Raw genomic sequence first — 20,096 nt, 5'->3', positions numbered from 1 at the left:
CTGGACATGCTTCAGGAAGACGTGGGTCCCTGTGGCCTGCAGAGCTCAGATCAACAGAGATACGCTCACCCTTTCCCTGTGCAGCTCAGGGCGATGTCTCTGTGACAGTGAGAACATAGGGAAATGCATGGAAATAAGGGAAGCAAAACCAGCTCTTTTCCTGGCCCTGAGTGTGGGCTTTCTGTGTCTCATGGACCCCCTCATGACCTTCTCCTTTTTCTGGCCACAGCAGCCACCCTCCCATTCCTGGAAGCAAGATTATGACTCACTCCTGCCTCCTCAGGGCATTGATTCTGGGACAGAGCTATGCCCCATTCTGTGATCCTGGCCTCTGGTCCTCAGCTTAGGGGACAGTGAGTCGTCAGTAGGGTTGGTGACAATGTTCATTCTTATTTAAATTCTCCTCCATTGCCAAAACTGGTGTGGCTCAGTGGATAGAGCGTCGGCCTGTGGACTGAAGGGTCCCAGGTTTGATTCCGGTCAAGGGCATGTACCTTGGTTACGGGCATGTCCCCAGTGGGGGGGGGGGGGAGGGAGGGTAGGTGCAAGAGGCACTGATCGATGTTTCTCCCTCATCGATGTTTCTAACTCTCTATCCCTCTCTCTTCCTCTCTATGAAAAATCAATAAAATATATATATTTAAAAATAATTAAAAAAAATAAATTTTCCTCCATCATCCATGGCCCTGTTGCCTATGAACAGTAGGCATTCAATCTCTGAGCCTCCGTTTCCCCATCTGTAATATGTTGTTGTGACCCCCAACTCCTCAGAGTGGCTGTGGGTTCAGGGGTTCTCAGGCCATGGGATGGATCCATCCTTGTTGATTCCCAGGTCAAATGGAGGTGAGTGGGTGGACACACAAGAGAATCAAGGTATCTGACTCCACAGTCAAGGTGGACAATGGAGGAGCCCACCTAAGAACCCCCATCTGCTCTTAATGCTCAGAAGTGCTACTTATGACATTTCTGAAATGTGTACCACACTCCATCTCTATCTATACATATAAATAGGCAGTGGCCGTGATGACCAAAACAACCGTTCGACCGGTCATGATGTGGCGTCAGCATAGATGCACAGACACAGGTAAAGTCTATGAGTGAACTAAGAATGAACAAGACACATGCTTTCCTTCACAGAGCTCACACCATACGAAGAAGGTTAGGTCAGGGGTGAGAATTCAGAATTGCGACCAGCACAGACCTGAGGTTGCCGCTTCTCAGAGCAGCCAGAGACACACTTGGTAGCGGATTGAGGGGGCATGACAGAAGAGTTAGCGCTAATGTGAAGTCAGCGCCATTCTGGATTTCCCAGGGAAGCCAATGGCTGCCTAGGAGGCGGAGCTTTTGACATTGACTGGCATAGAAACCGACCAATCAGAACCTAATCTTGGTGAACTGCAAGGGCAGAGACTAAGGTTGGGGCTGAGGAAGGGTTTTCAGGGCAACAGCTGTTTGGTGTAAGGTGTAAGAAAGCGGTTCAGTTTTTTAATGACCGGTTTGGCAGGCCGATGCGAGGAGGAAGTTGGGAGCAATCAGTCCAGCAGGGGCAGGCAGTTAGGGGTGATCAGGCCAGAAATCAGAGGGGGGGGGGGTAGTTGGGTAATCAGGCCAGTACACAGAGTGGCTAGGGGCAATCAATCAGGCAGGCAGGTGAGTGGTTAGGAGCCAGCGGTCCTGGATTGCGAGAGGGTGAAAGCCGGGCTGAGGACCATTCCCCTCCCCCATGCATGAATTTTGTGCACCAGGCCACTAGCAGTTCTATAAATATATTTTAGGAACAGACAAATGCAGAAAAAAGGGAAATGAAAGTTGCCCAAAAGGAGAGGGAATTACAGGGAAAACCAGCAACAAACGCTGAGTGGTCACCAGTGTCTGAAGCCATCAGCAGGTCATCACAGAGAAGAGATCCTCCCCTGTGTGGACACAGAGAGAAACTCCAGGTCCTCACAGGAAGGGAGGGGTCAGGGTCCAGGTGAAGGTCGGTGTTTCTGTACATGCACTGGGGCATCTCTGCCCACTGCATTGAGCCCATGGTCAGCAGTGAGCACCTCCCCTGTGTGGACACAGAGAGAAACTCCAGGTCCTCACAGGAAGGGAGGGGTCAGGGTCCAGGTGAAGGTCGGTGTTTCTGTACATGCACTGGGGCATCTCTGCCCACTGCATTGAGCCCATGGTCAGCAGTGAGCACCTCCCCTGTGTGGACACAGAGAGAAACTCCAGGTCCTCACAGGAAGGAAGGGGTCAGAAGCCAGGTGAAGACTGGAAGCCATGGTCCCCTGCTCCACGTTTATATTCAGGGACTGGACCGAGCCCATGGTCCACAGTGAGAAACCTCCCCTGTGTGGCCTGAAACAGCCCAAGTCCTGCATTGTCAGCCACAGGTGTCTGTCTCATGTGTGCCCAGGAGGCTCCCATGGGACCAGCCTTGAGGGGAAGAACCCTGAGCAGATTCTGAGTCTGAGATAGTGATTATCATGGGGTATGGGCAGCTGCCATCATCCCTGCCTCATCAGCCTGACTCCCAGGACAGCCCTGTGAGCAACCTGTGGAAGACCAGGTGTGTGAGGGGTGAGTCTAAGTAAAATAAGCCAGACAGAGAAAGACAAATATCACGTGATCTCACTCATTTATGGAATGTAATGAACAACATGAACTGATGAGCAAAAACAGATCCAGAGACAGAGAAACATCGATCAGACCATCCAACCTCAGAGGGAAGGTAGGGGAGGGTGGGGGTAAAGGGGGAGAGATCAACCAAAGGACTTGAATGCATGTATATAAGCCTTACCAATGGACACAGATAATAGGGGGTAAGGGCATGAGTGGGGGGGGGGGGGAATAGGAGGAGGTATGGGAGAATAAGGACACATATGTAATACCTTATCAATGAAGACATTAAAAAAAAGAAAAAAGAGAATGCACAGTAGAATTATCCTGATAATGGCAATGCTACGGACAGCAATCTACTGATGATGGGGACTGTGATATGGAATAGAGTAGAGCCAGTAGGAAATTGTAAGAGTAATTTGAGATTAATCATGCTTCAATCTCTGAAGCATAAAAGACAGATTCAATTTTTGACACCAGAAAAATGTGGATTCTATTGTAGAAGAACCTAATGAGTTAAAACCTTGAGAGATGAAAAACCCTGTACACTGAGCACATTCAAACAACTCAACCCCTTGGGGAAGAGGCACAGCTGAAGAGACAGTCATGAAAGTGGAGCATAATACTGAGGAAATTCCCATAATGCAGCATAGGGGGACCTGAAGTGGGGATGTAAGGTACTTGAGGAGTACAACAAAGAGGGCCAGTGTCATATCCCTGGTGTCAGAAGGAAAGACGTGGGCGTGATGTCTACTAACAGCTCCGGAAATAAATAACTGAAAATTTTACAGACATGAGAAAAGACCAAACAAGTGATAAGGTGTCCATGCTTAAAAATGAAATCCCTGAGAGCTGCAATCTTTATCTGGGCCTTTTCTGGGGAATGAAGGATAGATAAATTTTTAAATGTATATCCTACATCGAATTGTACACATTAAAATGGTTCATTTTTAGCTGAAACTGGCTTGGCTCAGTGGATAGAGCTTCAGCCTGCGGCCTGAAGGTCCCAGGTTCGATTCCGGTCAAGGGCATGTATCTTGGTTTCGGGCACATCCCCAATAGGGGGTGTGCAGGAGGCAGCTGATTGATCTTTCTCTCTCATCGATGTTTCTGGCTCTCTATCTCTCTCTCTTTCTCTCTCTTAAAAATCAATAAAATACAATATATTTTTAATGGTTGATTTTTATGTGAATTTTAATTCAAGAACAAATCAAGGATTAGCCTGGGTTTCTAAAATCGTCATCACCTTACTTTCCAGGAAAAAAAAATGCAAATCTCCATAACGACAAGCTCCCTGGCACCAGACTTCCTCACAGGAAAAGCCAATATGAGAAGACAGTGGAGGAATACCTCCACGGAGCCAACTGTTAGTGAACATTGTGTCCTGAGCCACATTAATTTTAAGGGACAGCGGTGAACGTGTCCGCAGGGGCAAATCCCTGAGTGAGAAGTCATACCTCCCTCCTTAAACCCACCAAGTCAGGCTGGGTCACCATGAAGGAAGAACAAGTTTGGGGGGAGAGATTCTTCAACCTCCAGGTGTGGTTTTTTGCTCTCGGGAAGTGTGTGTGTGTGTGTGTGTGTGTGTGTGTGTGTGTGTGTGTTTGTGTGTGTAAGTGCATAAGTGTTTTTGAAGAAACCACCGAGGAAGCTTCCTGAACTCGTATTTTTATGCTAGAGGCTCAGTGCACAAAATTTGTGCAATGGTAGGCCTTCCCAGCCCCAGATGCCTCTCAGCCCTGCAGCTCTGTGGACCCACCCCCCTGCCCACTGGTTGTTTTGAAAGGTCATTCCAGAAGGTCGTCTGAAAAGGTCGTCCTGCCATCCGGTCTATTCAGCATATTAGCTCTTTATCATATACGATATTGCAAGAGGAGGACTGCCCTGGCCTTAGCTAACACCTCTCTCCTGTCCCTGAGTTGCCGTCTCTCAGCAACATGCAAGAAGAAGATAAACCAGGGTTTTAGCTAAATCATGCTGTGCATTAGAGCCCCAGAATTTGCCAATCTTGTAACTGAAAGGTTCAACCTTTTAACCAACCTCTCCCCATGTCTCCCTCCCCTGACCGCTCTACTCTTTGTTTCTTTCTTTTTGACTTTTTATCATATCCCACAGTGCTCAGGTGCAGGGCAATGTTTGTCATGTGTACTTACACATAACAAACATTGTTATGTACTTAAACACAAGGTGACACAGACTTTCTACTAAGTAAACTGATGTCTACTTAGTAAACTGTACAATTGAACATGTCCATTTTTTAAAAGTATAGTTGTTTAATTTCTTAATTAAGGTGTTACATATGTATCCTTATCCTCCCATTACCATCCAACACCCCCCCCTCACACACACACACACACACACACACACACACACTCATGCTTTTGCACACACACCCCCTGTTGTCTGTGTCCATTGGTTAGGCTTATTTTTTATTGATTTCAGAGAGAAAGGGAGAGGGAGAGAGAGATAGAAACATCAATGATGAGAGAGAAGCTATGATCGGTTGCCTCCTGCATGCTCCAAACTGGCGATAGAGCCCACAGACCAGGCATGGGCCCTGACTAGGATCAAACCATGACCTCCTGGTTCATAGGCCCATGCTCAAACACTGAGTCACGCAGGTGGCTAATACATTGGCATCAAATTTCATTGTCTTACTTAGAGAGAGAGAGGAAGGGAGAGAGAGAGAAACAAATATTGATTCGTTGTTCCCCTTATTTATGCATTCATTGGCTGGTTCTTGTACTTGCCCTGACCACAGATCCAACCTGCAGGCTTGGTGTATTGGGGTGATGCTCTAAGCAACTGAGCTACCTGGGCAGGGCCTGGCATCCAATCATTTATCATGTTGTGGTGTCTGTTTTAAGACTGTAGGATCTGTGATGTTGTTCCTCATTGTGGGAATTAAAGGCCCAGAGAGAAACTCACTGCAGACAGATTCATAGGCCTTTCAGCATAACGATTATTGCTTGTCTCATTTTTTTATTCTTATAAGTATATTTCCAGTAAGACATGATCTCACTCATCTAGGGGAAATGGTGAACAACATAGACTGATGAACAAGAACAGACCCAGAGATAAGGAGCCATAAGTCAGACAGTTGAACCTCAGAGGGAGGGTGGGGATAAAAGGGAGAGATCCACCAAAGGACTTGTGTGCACACATATGAGCCTAACCAGTGGTCGAGGACAATAGGGGGGTGAGGGCATGAGTGGGGAGGGGTGAGGGATTGGAATGGGGGGTTGAGGACAAATATGTGATACCTTAATCAATCAATCAAGCAATAAATAAATAAATAAACAAATAAATAAATAAATAAATAAACAAAGTCTATAGGATCTGTGTCTATTTTCCTTGACTACTGTGGCTAAGACTTATCAAAACTATAATTACAGTTTTCAAGAATGGCATTTTTAAAAATATATTTTATTGATTTTCCAGAGATGAAGGAAGAGGGATTGAGAGCTAGAAACATCAATGAGAGAGAAACATCTATCAGCTGCCTCCTGCACATCCCCTGCTTGGGATGTGCCCACAACCAATGTACAGGCCCTTGACCGAAATCAAACCTGGGACCTTTCCGTCCACAAACTGACGTTATATCCACTGAGCCAAACCGGTTTCGGCAAGAATGACATTTTTTGACTGTGCTGCTTTCTCTCTATTTTTGTCTGTCCTCACTAGTAGCTACTCATTATCACATCCCTCGTTCTACCTTCATTTAGAACAATTGGCTATTCGTTTTCTAAATTCTTGATATAATAAATTAGGTCTTGACCTTTTAGGCTTTTCTTTTCTCATGCCTCTTAATTTTTTTTATTTCATAGGCTTGATGCATAATATTTACATGATCATTAATTTAAAGTGTTCGCTCACTTCCTGTCGATAATCAGTTCGCACATGGTTTTTGAGAAATCTGTTGCTTTGATTCCATAATTCAGAGGGATTTTAGTGCTTGCAGAATCAGGCGACTCTCAGGGGGTCCCAGGAGCAGCTGGGAGTCCGCGTTGGATCTCCAGACTGGCTGGAGCACTAACTGAGTGTCCATGGGGGCCGACCCAGTGCCCTCGGAGCCCCTGCAGGCCCTCTTCCTGCACTGTGGAGTCTGGGCTAGCGGATGAGCACAGCAGCATACACACTGGGTTCATCTGGGGGCCTTACTGATGGGAGGAAGAGGGTGGTGTCCTCCATCTGAGGGCCAAGCGGGTTAGCGGGATGTAGGTTGCATGCAGGGGGATGTCAGAGGCAGCAGCCTGGAGCAGGGGGAGAGAAAGAGAGGGATGAAACATGGTTGGGGTTGTGGGGATCCTAAGGGCCTGGGGAGGACGGAACCCACCTGAGTGTCCTCTTCTGCTTATCTGCCCTTCTGGTTCAAAACCTCCCCTGCTGAATGGGAAGAAGGAGAGGTGGCCATTTCTGGTCCGGGTCTTGGTCTTGAGCAGTTTCCTCGGCATACACTGCTCCCTGAGGGCCTTCATCCTGCCTGATCTGAAGGAGACAGTGAGACAGAATAACGTCTCCTCGATTCCACAATAGAAATCCTCCTGTCAATCATCCTCATGTTGCCAGAGAGATGGCCTACACTTTAAATAGACCAGGTCCCTCTCCTGATGGAACCTGCAGGGCCTTCCTGAGCCTGGGGGCTTCTGGATGCTTCTGTGGTTCTGACTCTCATTCTGACTCTCATCCTAATGCGCTCTCTCTCTCTCTCTCTCTCTCTCTCTCTCTCTCTCTCTCTCTCTCTCTCTCTCTCTCTCTCTCAGCTCCAGCCTCATGGCCCTCCTCCTGAAGAAGCAGGCCCTGCCCCAGAACCTCTGCATCCACTCTTTCCCTGTCCCCACCATGCACTCTATCCCCTCCTCTTGCTTTATGCTCCTTCACAGCACTTTGCTCTCTGGGACACTGTCTGCTTGTTTGCATATTGTCTCCCTTGTCCACAGGTGAACTGGAGGAATGTGGACACAATGTGGCTCAGGGTGGCACCGTGGCCCCTAAATGGAGCCGGTAAACTGTGAGCTGTCACCTCTGCTGGGTGAATGAATGAAGGGATCCTGGGGACCTGTGGTGAGTCAGTCACTCACTCCTGCCTCCTCCTGAGACCTGGGGCTGCACAAGGTCAGACAGAGGACGAGGGGCCAGCAAAGGGGACCCCGTAGAAGGAGCCATGGGGTCACAAGGAACCCAGGATGAGTGAGTCACAGCAGGACCACCTGAGGTCCAGAGGGAAGGTCAGTGTGGACGCTGCTGAGAAGCAGGTGAGGTGGGACAGGGAAGGGTCCATTGGATTAAACTGGGCAACAGAAGGTCCTTGGTGGCCTGGACAGGAGCAGGGGTCTCACCCGAGGATCCAGCTCCACGCTCTCCCCAGGCTGCGGGTCCTTCACAGAATCATCTGCTGGGGCAGAACAGGGGGGTGTCTCCTGGCAGGTTTCTGATATCTCAGGGCTGCAGGCCACGCCTGCTCCCAGATGGACCACCAACCCAGGGTGAGGTGAGGCACCGGGTCACACAGGTGTGGTCTCAGTCTTTCTCACCCCTGACCCCACACCCTCCAAGTCCATCTTCTCCCCGATCATGCCCTGAAATCCCTGTGCCCCCTCCCCAAGGGAGCTGTCTTCCTCTCACAGAGCTGTTCTTCCTGGGTGTCCACAGCTGGGCCGGAGCTGGGGGAGGAGACAGGAGAGTTAGAGACGGAGCTGGGCCATGGTGGTGGAGGTCTCAGGTCTTTGGGGCAGGAGTTACCTGATCTGCTGGCCTCCGGCCTTGCCCTTAGGATGTGTGGTCCCTGCAAGAAGTTGGACATGAGTCCCTCTCTGGGCTGGTCAAGAGGGACAGTCTCAGCCCTGGGAGATAGGGCGCCTCCCTCTGAGATTCCACTGAAAATGAGGAAACCGTAACATACCCTGTATGTAAGTTTCCTATTGCATAGCATTGACAATAATGAAAGATTAGCTTAGATACAAACACCTGTGCTGACATTGAGTATTATTTTCTTTCTACATTTTCTGGTTTGAGCTTCTGGAGAAATTCTTTTCCCAGCTGACCTTCTGCACCTACTTGGTTTCCTGTGGCAAATGCTCTGAGCCCCTCTCCTTCCTGTGCCCCAGGTCACCCCGTTCCCTACTCACCTGACGTCCTGCCTTTGCTCTGACATCGGTGTCGGAGGAGGAAGAAGAGGAGGAGGGAGAGCAGCAGGACCAGGGCCACCAAGACCCCGATCAGGATGTTCATGTTCCATTTGGGACCTTGGACATCAGTGATGTCATGAATGAGCCAGTGAAGCCATTGAATGAGCACCTACTATGTGTGAGGCCCATGCTGGTGTCTGTCACTCATCTCCTCTCACCTCACACAGTCAATGCCCACCCAACTTCACTGAGGCTCGGAGAGGTTTACCATGTGCCCCAGGTCACCCAGCCTGGACGGGGCAGAGCTAGGACTGGAACTCAGGACTGTGGGTTCCCTGTGCTGTCCTCACGCTGACCCCTAAGGGGACACCAGCTTCGTGCCCACGTCTCATCTGGAGCTGAGGGTCCTTCCTCATTATGTGATCCCAGCACAGCAGGGACAGGAGGGGCAGAGTGTGGGCTGGACTCTGTGTTTCTCCGGAATCCATCCACGCTCTGCAGCCACTGATGCCCCTTGGGAAGGTCGGGCTGGGGGCTCTGCCTTCCTGAGCTCTGTGAGGCCCTTATGTCACCTTATCTCCCAGCAGCCTATGAGCAGGATAGGACCAGGGGTAAGCAGACAGGAACCCCACACTCAGAGGACAGAAAGGACCCTCAGCCCCACAGCAGGAGCAGCAGAGCCAGGAGCTGACCCAGGGCTGATTCATCCTGTTCCCTCCCCTCACAGCAAGGATGTCAATAACCTGATTGGCACCTCAACCCATGGATGGGACCAGGATGGGACTTACCTGGGACCAGCAGCTCCAGGGGGTCACTGGGGCTTGAACACACCTGGGGCCTGTCCCTGTAGCAGCCATAGCATCTGAACATCCCCCTGTGGCTGGAGGTCACAGGCCCCACTGGGAACAGGGCCTGGGACTGCCCACTGAGCTGTGGCTGTGAGTCCAGGGCCCAGGATAGCCTGTGATCTCCTTCCTTAGTCAGAAGGAACCTGCCAAACCCCTCCCCTGAGCCACACTGGAGGGTCACGTTCCCTCCTGAGGTAACGACCGGGCCGGGCAGGGCTGAGAGGCTGGGTTTGCTGAAGGATCCTAGGAGAGGAGGAGGCAGCGTGTCAAATGGGCTCACATCTCCCTCATGTCCCCCAGGGCTGGGCTGTGAGAGGGAGTCACCCTGAGAGCAGACCCCCTTCCTGAGGGCAGGGCCTGAGGCTGGGACCCCTGAGTGTCCTCTCACCTGTCACCACCAGCTCCAGGGGGTCACTGCGCTCTGACCAGCCAGCAAGGCTGAGATAGTAACAGCGATATATCCCTGCATAGGCCAGTGTTATGTATGGGATGGAGAACTTGGCCTTGTCCCCGGGTTCCAGTGGCTTCTGTATGTCCCAGGGCGCTGGGCTTCCCTCCTTATCCAGATGGTACTCCTGAACCTGCAGAGTCCCCTGACACCAGATGGTCACAGGGCTCCCCCAGGGGATCACAGGGCCTGGCTCAGCCCAGAAGGAGGGTTTGGGGAGGGGCCCTGGAAGGAAACCTGTATCAGGATCACAAGACATCCCCACCCCACCCCAGTTCCCAGCTCTCAGCCCCATGTCCTCCCATACATCTCCCATCTGTCAGCCCAGACTTGGTGTCGTCCATTCCCAGCTTCCCATGGGGTGGCCACTTGTCCCCAGTAAGGAGTGGGATCTGGGACACCTGGGGAGACTCACCTGCCTGCACTGAGGTCCTGAGGCCCACACTCAGCCCTGGAAGAGAGTCCTTGTGAGAGATTTGCCCTGAAACCTGAGCAGCTCCCTCCTCCCCATGAGCCTCCTGAGTCCTGGGGTCCTGACAGACAAGGGCTCCCATCCCCCTCCCATCTCACTGAGGCAGAGCAGGGCTCTGAGGACGGGGGTCATGGCGTCTCCTCTCTCTGGTCGCAGCCGTGCAGGACAGACACACACACAGGCTGTGGCCCCTGGGAGGCTGGTCCCTCCCTGTCATGGGGCTCTCACGTCAGCAGCCCCAGAAAAGGGAACAGCCCTCCCAGGGAGCTGGGCTCTCATTTCCTCAGCTGAGGCCTGGTGTGGGAAGCGGACTTCGGCCGCCATTTCTGACCACATCCCAGGCCCCATTTCATCCATAAGCTTCTGCCTCCCTGGCCTGAACGCCTCTGTTAGCCAAGCATCCATCCTCCTTATTCCTTGAAGATTTGCAATGTGCCTGGCCCGGGAATGCACCACTTGAACCACACAGATTCCAGCTCTGAGCAGGCAAATCTCAGATTAGCCAAAACAGAGCAAAACTGCATCACCACCTCCAAAAATGAGAGAGAGAGAAAGAGAGAGAGAGAGAGAGAGAGAGAGAGAGAGAGAGAGAGAGAGAGAGAGAGAGAGAGAGAGGAGAGAGAGAGAGAGAGAAAGTATTAGCTCCTTTTGCTGCTATGACAAATAACCATATGCTTAATGGGTTAAAGCAACACAGATTTATCATCTTTCCATTCAGGAGTCAGAACAGCATTCTTTGTCTTTCAAGCTTCACATGTGGCCCACGTCTGGTGCCCATTCGTCCTCAGGGCCAGCAGTGACATCACTGTCCACTGCTCTCCTCATCACATCTTCTGTCTGGGGATGGGGCACTACTGGGCATGCCCCGTTCAGGGTGTGCTCAGGAACCACCCCCCATTCCATGGTGGGCACCTCATGGTGACTTGGCCAAGACGACCTCTGGGAGAGCCCAGTAACAACCCCAATATTGTTTCACAAAGGAGAATAGTCCTCCACAGAAACACATAGGTTGACTCCAAAATAGTAAATGTCTGTGCTTTAGGATTGATTGATTGATTGATTGATTGATTGATTTTTGTTAATCTTCACCTAAGGATATTTTTCCATTGATTTTTTTTTTTTTTAAGGGAGAGTGGAAGAGAGAGGGAAAGACAGAGAGAAACATCGATGTGAGAGAAACACGCTGATTGGAGCCCCGACCAGGACCAGGGCCAGGGAGGAGCCTGCAACCAAGGTAGGTGACCTTGTCCAGGATTGAACACAGGTCCCTTTGGTCCACAGGCTGATGCTCTATCTACTGAGCCAAACTGTCCAGGGCTAACTTTCTGTGTTTTCATTCATCTGTAGTCCACCCAAGACTCTGTATAATGACCTTATCTGCCAGATGCTCCAAACACAATTGGATATCCTGGGTCACACAGCCCAGGCAGCCTGGACCTGTTGTAAAAATGTCTCTTGTTCGGGGCCCCATCCAAAACCAGCAGCCTCTCAAGACGCTCGTAATGTGGGTGGAGGTGACATGCCCAACGAGGAATATGTTGTCTCCAACTTCCAAAGAAGGTCCACCAGGAGTTGGGTTTGCTCCTCACTCACAAGAGGGTTGGATGGACCTGAGTCCTCACCATGGATGGGCTACCTCAGCATTCCTTGGGGAACTGGACCCCCTAGGAATTTCACCCCGAGGCAGCAAGGCTGGAGACGTGAGTAGATCCCTTTCCCACTCTCTGGAATGCGTTGGTCTTACAAAGGGCCTGGATGGTTGCTTATTTCCTGTTTCTGCTGGTCCTATCCACAAGGTACGTAATGGACCTCTGGGGCATCCTGCCCAATGGAGGAGTGATCCTGGTCCCTGCAGCCTAGATTAGGGGTCTGGAGTGTTCCTTGCTCCTGGAGGAAGGCAGTTGAGTTGTTGAAGCAGACTGACCTTGTAGCCATTAGAGATAACACCCAGAGAGGGTTCATGTTCACCAGATGTCTAGAGTTTGAGGGGGTGGGGGGTGACATGCCCAAGAAGGAATGAAGACTCCGTTGAGGCGGAAATTAAAACCTGGTACACAAGAACCCACTGCAGCTCTTCAAGGTCCATTTGTCCTCGGCAGAAGCCAAATTCCTCGGGGAGTCGCATGGGGATGTGGATGGAATCCTGGTCCCTGTGTCTTCCAAGTCCTTGGTGGTGGCACAAATTGGTGCAGTTCTACCAGGTGGGAAGGGCATCTCCAGTGCCATTCAGCTCACCCCCAGGCCTTTTTCTGTTGTATCGCTTGCTCCACAGCTCAGGTGTTGAGGATGTCCAGACAATTGGGGAATTCCAGAACTAGGGAAATAGCTACAGGGCAGGTTCAGAGACTCAGGCAATCTGCATTGATCACCTCACCTGTTTAAGCCTCCACTCTTGACTGGCAGGTGCCAGTGGTTTGGAGATAACCAGGTGTAATTGAGTATTTAACAGAATGGCTGGGTCAGTCAACAATCAGTAAAAAAGAATCCACAGGAAATTACAGGTTACTATTAAATGTTACCAGTGTGGCTCAGTGGTTGAGTGTCTTACCTATGAACCCAGGAGGTCATAGTTTGATTCCTAATCAGGGTACAAGCCCTTGTTGTGGGTTCAGCTGCCATTACAGGGTGTGTGGGAGGCAGCCAATCAATAATTAACCCTCATCATTGATGTTTCTCTCTCCCCCTCTCCCTCTCTGAACTCAATAAATAGATATGTATCTTTAAAAAGTGGAGACATTGTTGTTGTTTTTAATTAATTTCTTTATTGATTCAGGTATCACATATTTGTCCTCAACCCCCCATTCCAATCCCCCACCCCCACACACACACTCATGCCCTCAACCCCCTATTGTCCTCAACCACTGGTTAGGCTCATATGTGTTCACATAAGTCCTTTGGTTGATCTCTCCCTTTTATCCCCACCCTCCGTTTGAGACTACTCCAACCATAGGACAGAAGAGAAGCAGTCCAGAGATGGAAGACGCTGATGACGTCTTGCCACAATAGCAGTCAGCAGCTGTGTGTCACTGCAGGTTGCCCAGGACCAAACCAGAGAGGGTTGGACCTGCATTACCACCATTTGCCCACCATCCAGAACTGAAATATCATGGCTGACATGTACACATAGAGAGGATTTTTGAAGTGAAATCCGAAGCTTTTTCTAAAACGACGAAGTGATAGTCATGAACCAGGACTCAACCTTTCTCCCCCAACAGAATGTGGCAGCCCAGGGGGGTGAGTTCCAGAATTTCGGGGATTTTCATGGCCCGCCCACGCTGTGCAAGGGGATGAGAGGACAGGGCCCGGAAGGCCACGCTTACTAAGAGGATGTCGTGGGTAGGCATCCATCGCCCCCAGCCCATGTTTCAACACTGACCTTTTCAAAGGAAGCCGGGCAGTTATTTCGCCACAGGCCAGTCTCTATAATAAGAAGCATGACTTCTCCTTTATCAGAAAACCAGTTCTGCCTTTTGTAGACCCCAAGTTCTGTATTAAAGGCCCTGTTCCGGACACACCATGGAGCGACCGTTGGGTGTAGAGTAGGACATCGCCTTGGTCTCTCTGCCCAAGGCATTATGTCTCCCCACACTGCAGGGGCTGTTTGTGTCTCCCAATCCTCCCAGATTGCACTTGGATTAATGAAGCTTAGATAAAGCAAGGGGCTTCTTCTTACAGGCACTGGTCATAGGAGAGTTGTTGAGTGGAGATAACCAGGGGCTGATGGACAGGGGGTGGTTCTGGTGAGAAAGAAGCTATAATAGACACGAAAGAAGAGATTTGTCTAATGGCGACTCATACTCAGATTCAGATTATGCATTTTGGGTGGAATACCACTCAAGAAACATTTTCCTGCCCTTAACGGTTTAGTTCAGTGGATAGAGTGTTGGCCTGTGGACTGAAAGGTCCTAGGTTTGATTCTGGTCAAGGGCATGTACCTTGGTTGCGGGCACATCCCCAGTAGGAAGTGTGCAGGAGGCAGCTGATGGATGTTTTGTTCTCATCAATGTTTCTAACTCTCTATCTTTCTCCCTTCCTCTCTGTAAAAAAAAAAAATAAAAATAAAAATAAAAAATAAATAAATAAATAAATCAATACTCTCTCTATATATATATTTTTAAAGAAACATTAGTCTTCATTTTTCTTTTTTCTTTCTTGAATACTATTCTTTCATTTATTAGCTACATCTTTTTGTTTTATTTATTTATTTATTTTTAACTTTTAAGAGTATATCAATTTTTCAATTACAGTTGGTATTCGATATTATTTTGTGTTAATTTCAGGTGTTCATCACAGTGGGGAGGCATTTATATAATTTACAAAATGATCCCTTCAACAAGCCTAATACCCACCTTAACCAAACATAGTTATTACAATGTCATTGACTATATTCCCAATACTGTACTTTTCACCCCAGTGACTGTTTCATAACTACCAATTTATACTTCTTAAATCCTTTCACCTTTTTCACTCAGTTCTCCAATCCCTCCTCCACTTTGACAACTTTCAGTTTGTCCTCTGTTTCTAAGAGTTTGTTTCTGTCTTGTTTGTTCATTCATTCCTTACAATGTTCCTTTCTGTAGTTGTTGGCATTCAAAGTGAGGTTGAGACTTATTGGTGTGTGTGAGAGTGGTTACTATACATTAATTGTACATCCATTACTTATTTGATTTTTTTTACTGTTGGGTGACTTTGATTATTGAGTCAGTAAGGGCTCTCGAGTCAGCTTCCCTTTTTGTCCTTCTGTCTCACTTCCGGACACATTCTCCTCACCCAGAGCCTGTGTTTGCTCAATTCCCCAAGATGTGCACATTCAAATTCTCCCCTGATATTCAAGGCCTTCGAAGAAATGCCTCATCCTGCCTTTCCCTCCCTATTTTCCATGCAATACTCCCACCAGAGGAGAACAGCTACCATACATGTGAGGGAAGGTTCTTGCATGGCCAAAATTTCACTCAAAAATGGCCACCGTCTATTCTAAGTCTTATAATACTTCCTACACTTTTCTTTTTTTCTTGGCAGCAGTCCTGGTTTCCCAATTCGTGGAGAGCAATGAAAATTTTGTGAAAATGCAGGAAGTGTAAAGATATGTCTGATTTACAGAAATTATAATACTACCCAATAATAATCCAAAGGTACAAATCAATGAGAATAAACTCTTCCTTCACGGCAGAATTTCCAGAAGTTTCTTTGAGTGTTGATGAAACCAGATAACACATTAAGGCAGGTTATGACCCTTTCTTTCCCTTGGGCCTCCAGAAAATTCTCGCATGCTTCCTCTCACATCATAGCTCCCTCTGTCCACTCCAGGCCACGAGTACCTGAACGCTCTGCTCACCCTGAGTTATGCAGGAAGGTCCAGGCAGGCAGCCAATTCTCAATTCTTATTCTGTCTCACTCACTTAGCCACCTCAGATGGCCCGGATGTAGTTTCCACTATTAGAGGACTACTTTACTAAGTACTGTGATTATTTAACTATTGATTGATTGATTGATTGATTGATTTTATTGATTTTTTACAGAGAGGGACAGAGAGTTAGATTCTCTCTCATCGATCAGCTGCCTTTTGCACACACCCTACTGGGGATGTGCCCTTGACCGGAATCGAACCAGGGACCTTTCAGTCCGCAGGCTGTATCCCCTGAGCCAAACAGGTTTTGGCTGTTTAACTCTTTTTTTAAAAAAAAAAAATTGTAATTTATTTATTGGGATTCATTTCAATGAGCATTGCCTGGAATGATTAGGTGGTGATTAATTATGGTTCAGTTGTGTTCTCCTTCTAATTTCAGACCGAAGCAGAAGATGGGAGAGGAAAGAGGAAGCAGGGATTAAACCAAATGTAAAGACTGAACCATTTTTGCTCTGTGTCTGTTTTACTTTGTGAATTTTTAATTAGGTTTGTAGCTACCATACCCACTCTGCCTTCAGTCACCCAGGAACTATGGGTGCCAAGCCACCAGATGATAGCTGTAGAATTTACCAAACCAGGTCAAAGAAAACATATATCCGAAAGTTAAATGCCTCCACTCCTAAACGAGTGGCAGGAAAGGCATGTTGTTGTGTGTCTTTCTAAGGTAGGAACCAGAATTCCTCAAGATGTGGCTTCCACTCCAAAAGAGGAGAGAAAGGATTAAGACCAGTTAGATGACAGGGGACATCGACAAGATGTTGGAAGCCAAGAGCATTTTCTCTCTTTTTGTCACTTCTCTTTTCTTCTCCTCCTCCTCCCCATTATTCCTCTCATCACCCTCCCTCTTCTTCCTCAACTCTTCCTCCTCCTGTTCTTCCTCCTTTTACGAATCCTTCTTCTTTTTCTTCTACTTCTTCTTTCTCCTCGTGTCCCCCCTCTCCTCTCTCACCCTCACCCCTTCCAGACATTCACACAGATAGTTTATCTCCATAGTGGACATGCTTCTTTCTCCTCCCCTCAGCAGAAGGAGATTCATCAATGCCTCCCTCCTCGTCCCCACTAGCTTTCTCATATCATCATCTCCTATGATATGAGAAACAGAACCCATTGGAAAGCCTCAAGAATTTCCTGAGATCATTTTATCAGGGTGAGAGTCCACTTGATTCAGAGACTAGTTCCCATCTTAAGGATTTAAGGTGCAGATATCCCAATTCCCAGCATGGCCTCAAAGGAGGTGGGAGCAGTGGTCATTGACTTTGCTCCAGACATACCCTCCAGTCTCCCCATCTCTTTGCATGACCACCTTCCCCATGCTTTTGGACTCTGGACAGGATTCTGGAACTTAGCAGCAGGTTAAGTCAGAACCCTTTAGCTGAGCAACATCCACCATCTTAGAAACATCAACTCATCCCTTTTGCTCACATCTCAATTTGAGGCAGTGATCAGGGCTCTTTGCCTTTGAATGTGGCGTTTTCCCCTTGAACCTGGCCCATTACCTGCATGTGGGATTGCCTGAGCCTTTCGGTGCATCTCCAAGACCCTTGTTTTCATCCTCCCGGGCTAACTCCACTCTCCACTCTCATCACTCATCTTTTATCCCGCAACTGAAGCCCAACTACAATATACAAAGTTCTAATACTCCTCTCTCTCTCTCTCTCTCTCTCTCTCTCTCTCTCTCTCTCTCTCTCTCTCTCTCTCTCTCTCTCTCTCTCTTTCTCTCTCCTGCCTACCCCCCATACAACCCCATCCTTTCAACTCTCTCTAAAAATCAATGGGAAAAATATCCTCAGGTGAGGATTAATAAAACAAAAGAAAATGGAAGGGATTAAGAAGCACAAATTTGCCGAAACTGGTTTGGCTCTGTGAATACAGTGTCAGCCTGTGGACTGAAAGGTCCCAGGTTTGATTCCTGTCAAGGGCATGTACTTTGGTTGCAAGCACATCCTCAGTAGGGGGTATATAGGAGGCAGCTGATCGATGTTTCTAACTCTCTATCCCTCTTCCTTCCTCTCTGTAAAAAATCAGTGAAATGTATTTTTTAAAAAAAGAAGCACAAATTTGTAGTTACAAAATACTCATGGGAATGTACGGTACAGCATAGAGATTATAGTCAATAATATTGTAATACCTATGTATGATGTCAGATGGGTATTAGATTTATCAGGGTGACCACTTTGTAAGTTATATAAATGTCAAATCACTGGATTGTATTCCTGAAACTAAGGTAATCTTGTACATGTACATCAACTGTGTTGGAAAATAAAAAAATAATAATTGACATTTTAAAAATAACAAGTTTCTGAACTTGGAAGGAAAAAAAGAGAGTTTTGTTTATCTCCACTTTTTATTTACTCCCAACACAAGGAGATGGAAATATTGATTAAAACGTAGTAATAATATGAGTGGTGCGGATGATGAGGATACCATGATAATGATGATAGTGTTTGTTATAATGATGATGATGAAGGTAATGATGATGATGGTAATGTGATGATGATGATGATGGTGATGATGGTGATGGTGACATTGATGATGGTGGTGAGGGTGAGGATAGTGATGATGATGCCAGTGATGATGATATCATGGTAACAATGATAGTGATGGAGATGGAGATAATTATGATGAGGCCAATGATGACAATGTGGTGGTAATGATGATGATGGTGATAATGGTAACACTGATGATAGTAGTGAAGGTGATGATGATGATAATAATGTTGATGATGGTGATTTTGATGCTGCTGCTGATGATGTTGTAATAATGATGATAGTGTTAATGATTATGATGATGATGAAGGTGATGAAAATGATCATGACATTGATGATTCATTGACGGTAATATGTTGGTGATGATGTCATGATGATGATGATTGTGTTGGAGATGAAGCTGATGACAATGATCAGGACAATGATGCTCATGGTAATGATGGTAATGATGATGATGATGGTAATTGTGATGGTGATGGTAATGATAGTGATGGTGATAGTGATGATGCCAGTTGATTGGTGATGGTGATGATGATTACAACGGTGATGTTGATTATGGAGAGGATGGTGATGATGGTGATTATGGGTTGATGATGATTTTGGTGATTAGTGATGATGATAATCATTGTGATGGTGATAAAAAACAGTTATGGTAATGATGGTTATAACAATGATGACAATGATGGGGTTAATAGTGGTGGTGATGGTGGAGATGATCATGGTGATGGTCATGTTAACGATGGTGATGGTGATGATGGAGATAGTTATGGTAATGATGATGATGATGATGATGATTATAGTGGTGATGCTGGTAATGGTGATGCTCATAATGGCTGTAGTGATGTTGATGATGATAATGATGTGATGATGACCATGAAGGTCATGATGATGATGATGATGATGATGATCATGTCTGAAAATTACTCTCTCTAAAACAGAAAATTCCCCAAATTGGCAGAAACCCCAAATTGTACACTTGCCAGTAGTGTGTGAAATGCTATTTGCTCCATCCTCTCTCCAGCAGTTAATATCAAAATAAAAACAAACAGCAACAACAAACAAACATGCATTTATTGTCCTACAGTTCACAATCTCATTTCCTTGGCACCACAGCCAGGAAGCACCATCATTGCTACCAGCGTCACAGGAAAGCAAGACAGGCTGACAGACAGGCTGACCCCTGCATAAGGCCACACAGGAGTGTGTGGATTCCAAGTGCTGATGTTGTGGGAGGAGCTAGGTAATAAGCACCAGGTGAAGAGAAAGGAACCTGCAGAATCCAGACACTGTCCTGGGTTGGCATTCTTAGCTTTCACCCCATGGGCTAGATGTAAATATTAGTTCACTGATCTAGTTACTCAACCACGTTTACCGGAGTCTCTGCACTTGGAGCTCAAGGCACAGAGCAACTCACACCAGGGAATGTAGGTGTGATAAAGACAACATGTGCAGCCGGGACCGGTTTGGCTCAATGGATAGAGCGTCGGCTTGGGGACTGAAAGGTCCCGGGTTCGATTCCGGTCAAAGGCATGTACCTTGGTTGCGGGCATATCCCCAGTGGGGGGTGTGCAAGAGGCAGCTGATCGATGACTCTCTCTCATCGATGTTTCTAACTCTCTATCTCTCTCCCTTCCTCTCTGTATAAAATCAATAAAATATATTAAAAAAAAAAAAAAAAAGACAACATGTGCAATACAGTG

The 20,096-nt window shown here is 47.5% G+C and overlaps 1 protein-coding gene across 3 annotated transcripts in view; it reads right to left on the bottom strand.

The window, feature by feature from the left end:
• LOC118715905 (leukocyte immunoglobulin-like receptor subfamily A member 6) overlaps positions 1-11,091 on the bottom strand; it is a 41,485-nt gene extending 30,394 nt beyond the window's left edge. Inside the window, exons 1-6 of one of the 3 annotated variants that reach the window (XM_036432496.2) lie at positions 10,602-11,086; positions 10,447-10,482; positions 9,972-10,256; positions 9,524-9,826; positions 8,736-8,852; positions 7,947-7,999 (exon numbers count right to left, since the gene is read on the bottom strand). In XM_036432496.2, the coding sequence (XP_036288389.2) occupies positions 7,947-7,999; positions 8,736-8,852; positions 9,524-9,826; positions 9,972-10,256; positions 10,447-10,482; positions 10,602-10,635 (828 nt within the window). In that variant the 5' untranslated portion in view covers positions 10,636-11,086. Of the gene's footprint in view, positions 1-7,946; positions 8,000-8,735; positions 8,853-9,523; positions 9,827-9,971; positions 10,257-10,446; positions 10,483-10,601 lie in introns of all 3 variants that reach the window. The other 2 variants (XM_045579685.1, XM_045579684.1) reach the window with 2 other exon arrangements.
• Positions 11,092-20,096: the final 9,005 nt, after the last annotated feature.

The sequence above is a fragment of the Pipistrellus kuhlii genome, unplaced genomic scaffold (assembly GCF_014108245.1).
Source record: "Pipistrellus kuhlii isolate mPipKuh1 unplaced genomic scaffold, mPipKuh1.p scaffold_m20_p_111, whole genome shotgun sequence".
NCBI classification, from domain to species: Eukaryota; Metazoa; Chordata; class Mammalia; order Chiroptera; family Vespertilionidae; genus Pipistrellus; species Pipistrellus kuhlii.
This window is presented reverse-complemented; position numbering and strand designations above follow the sequence as displayed.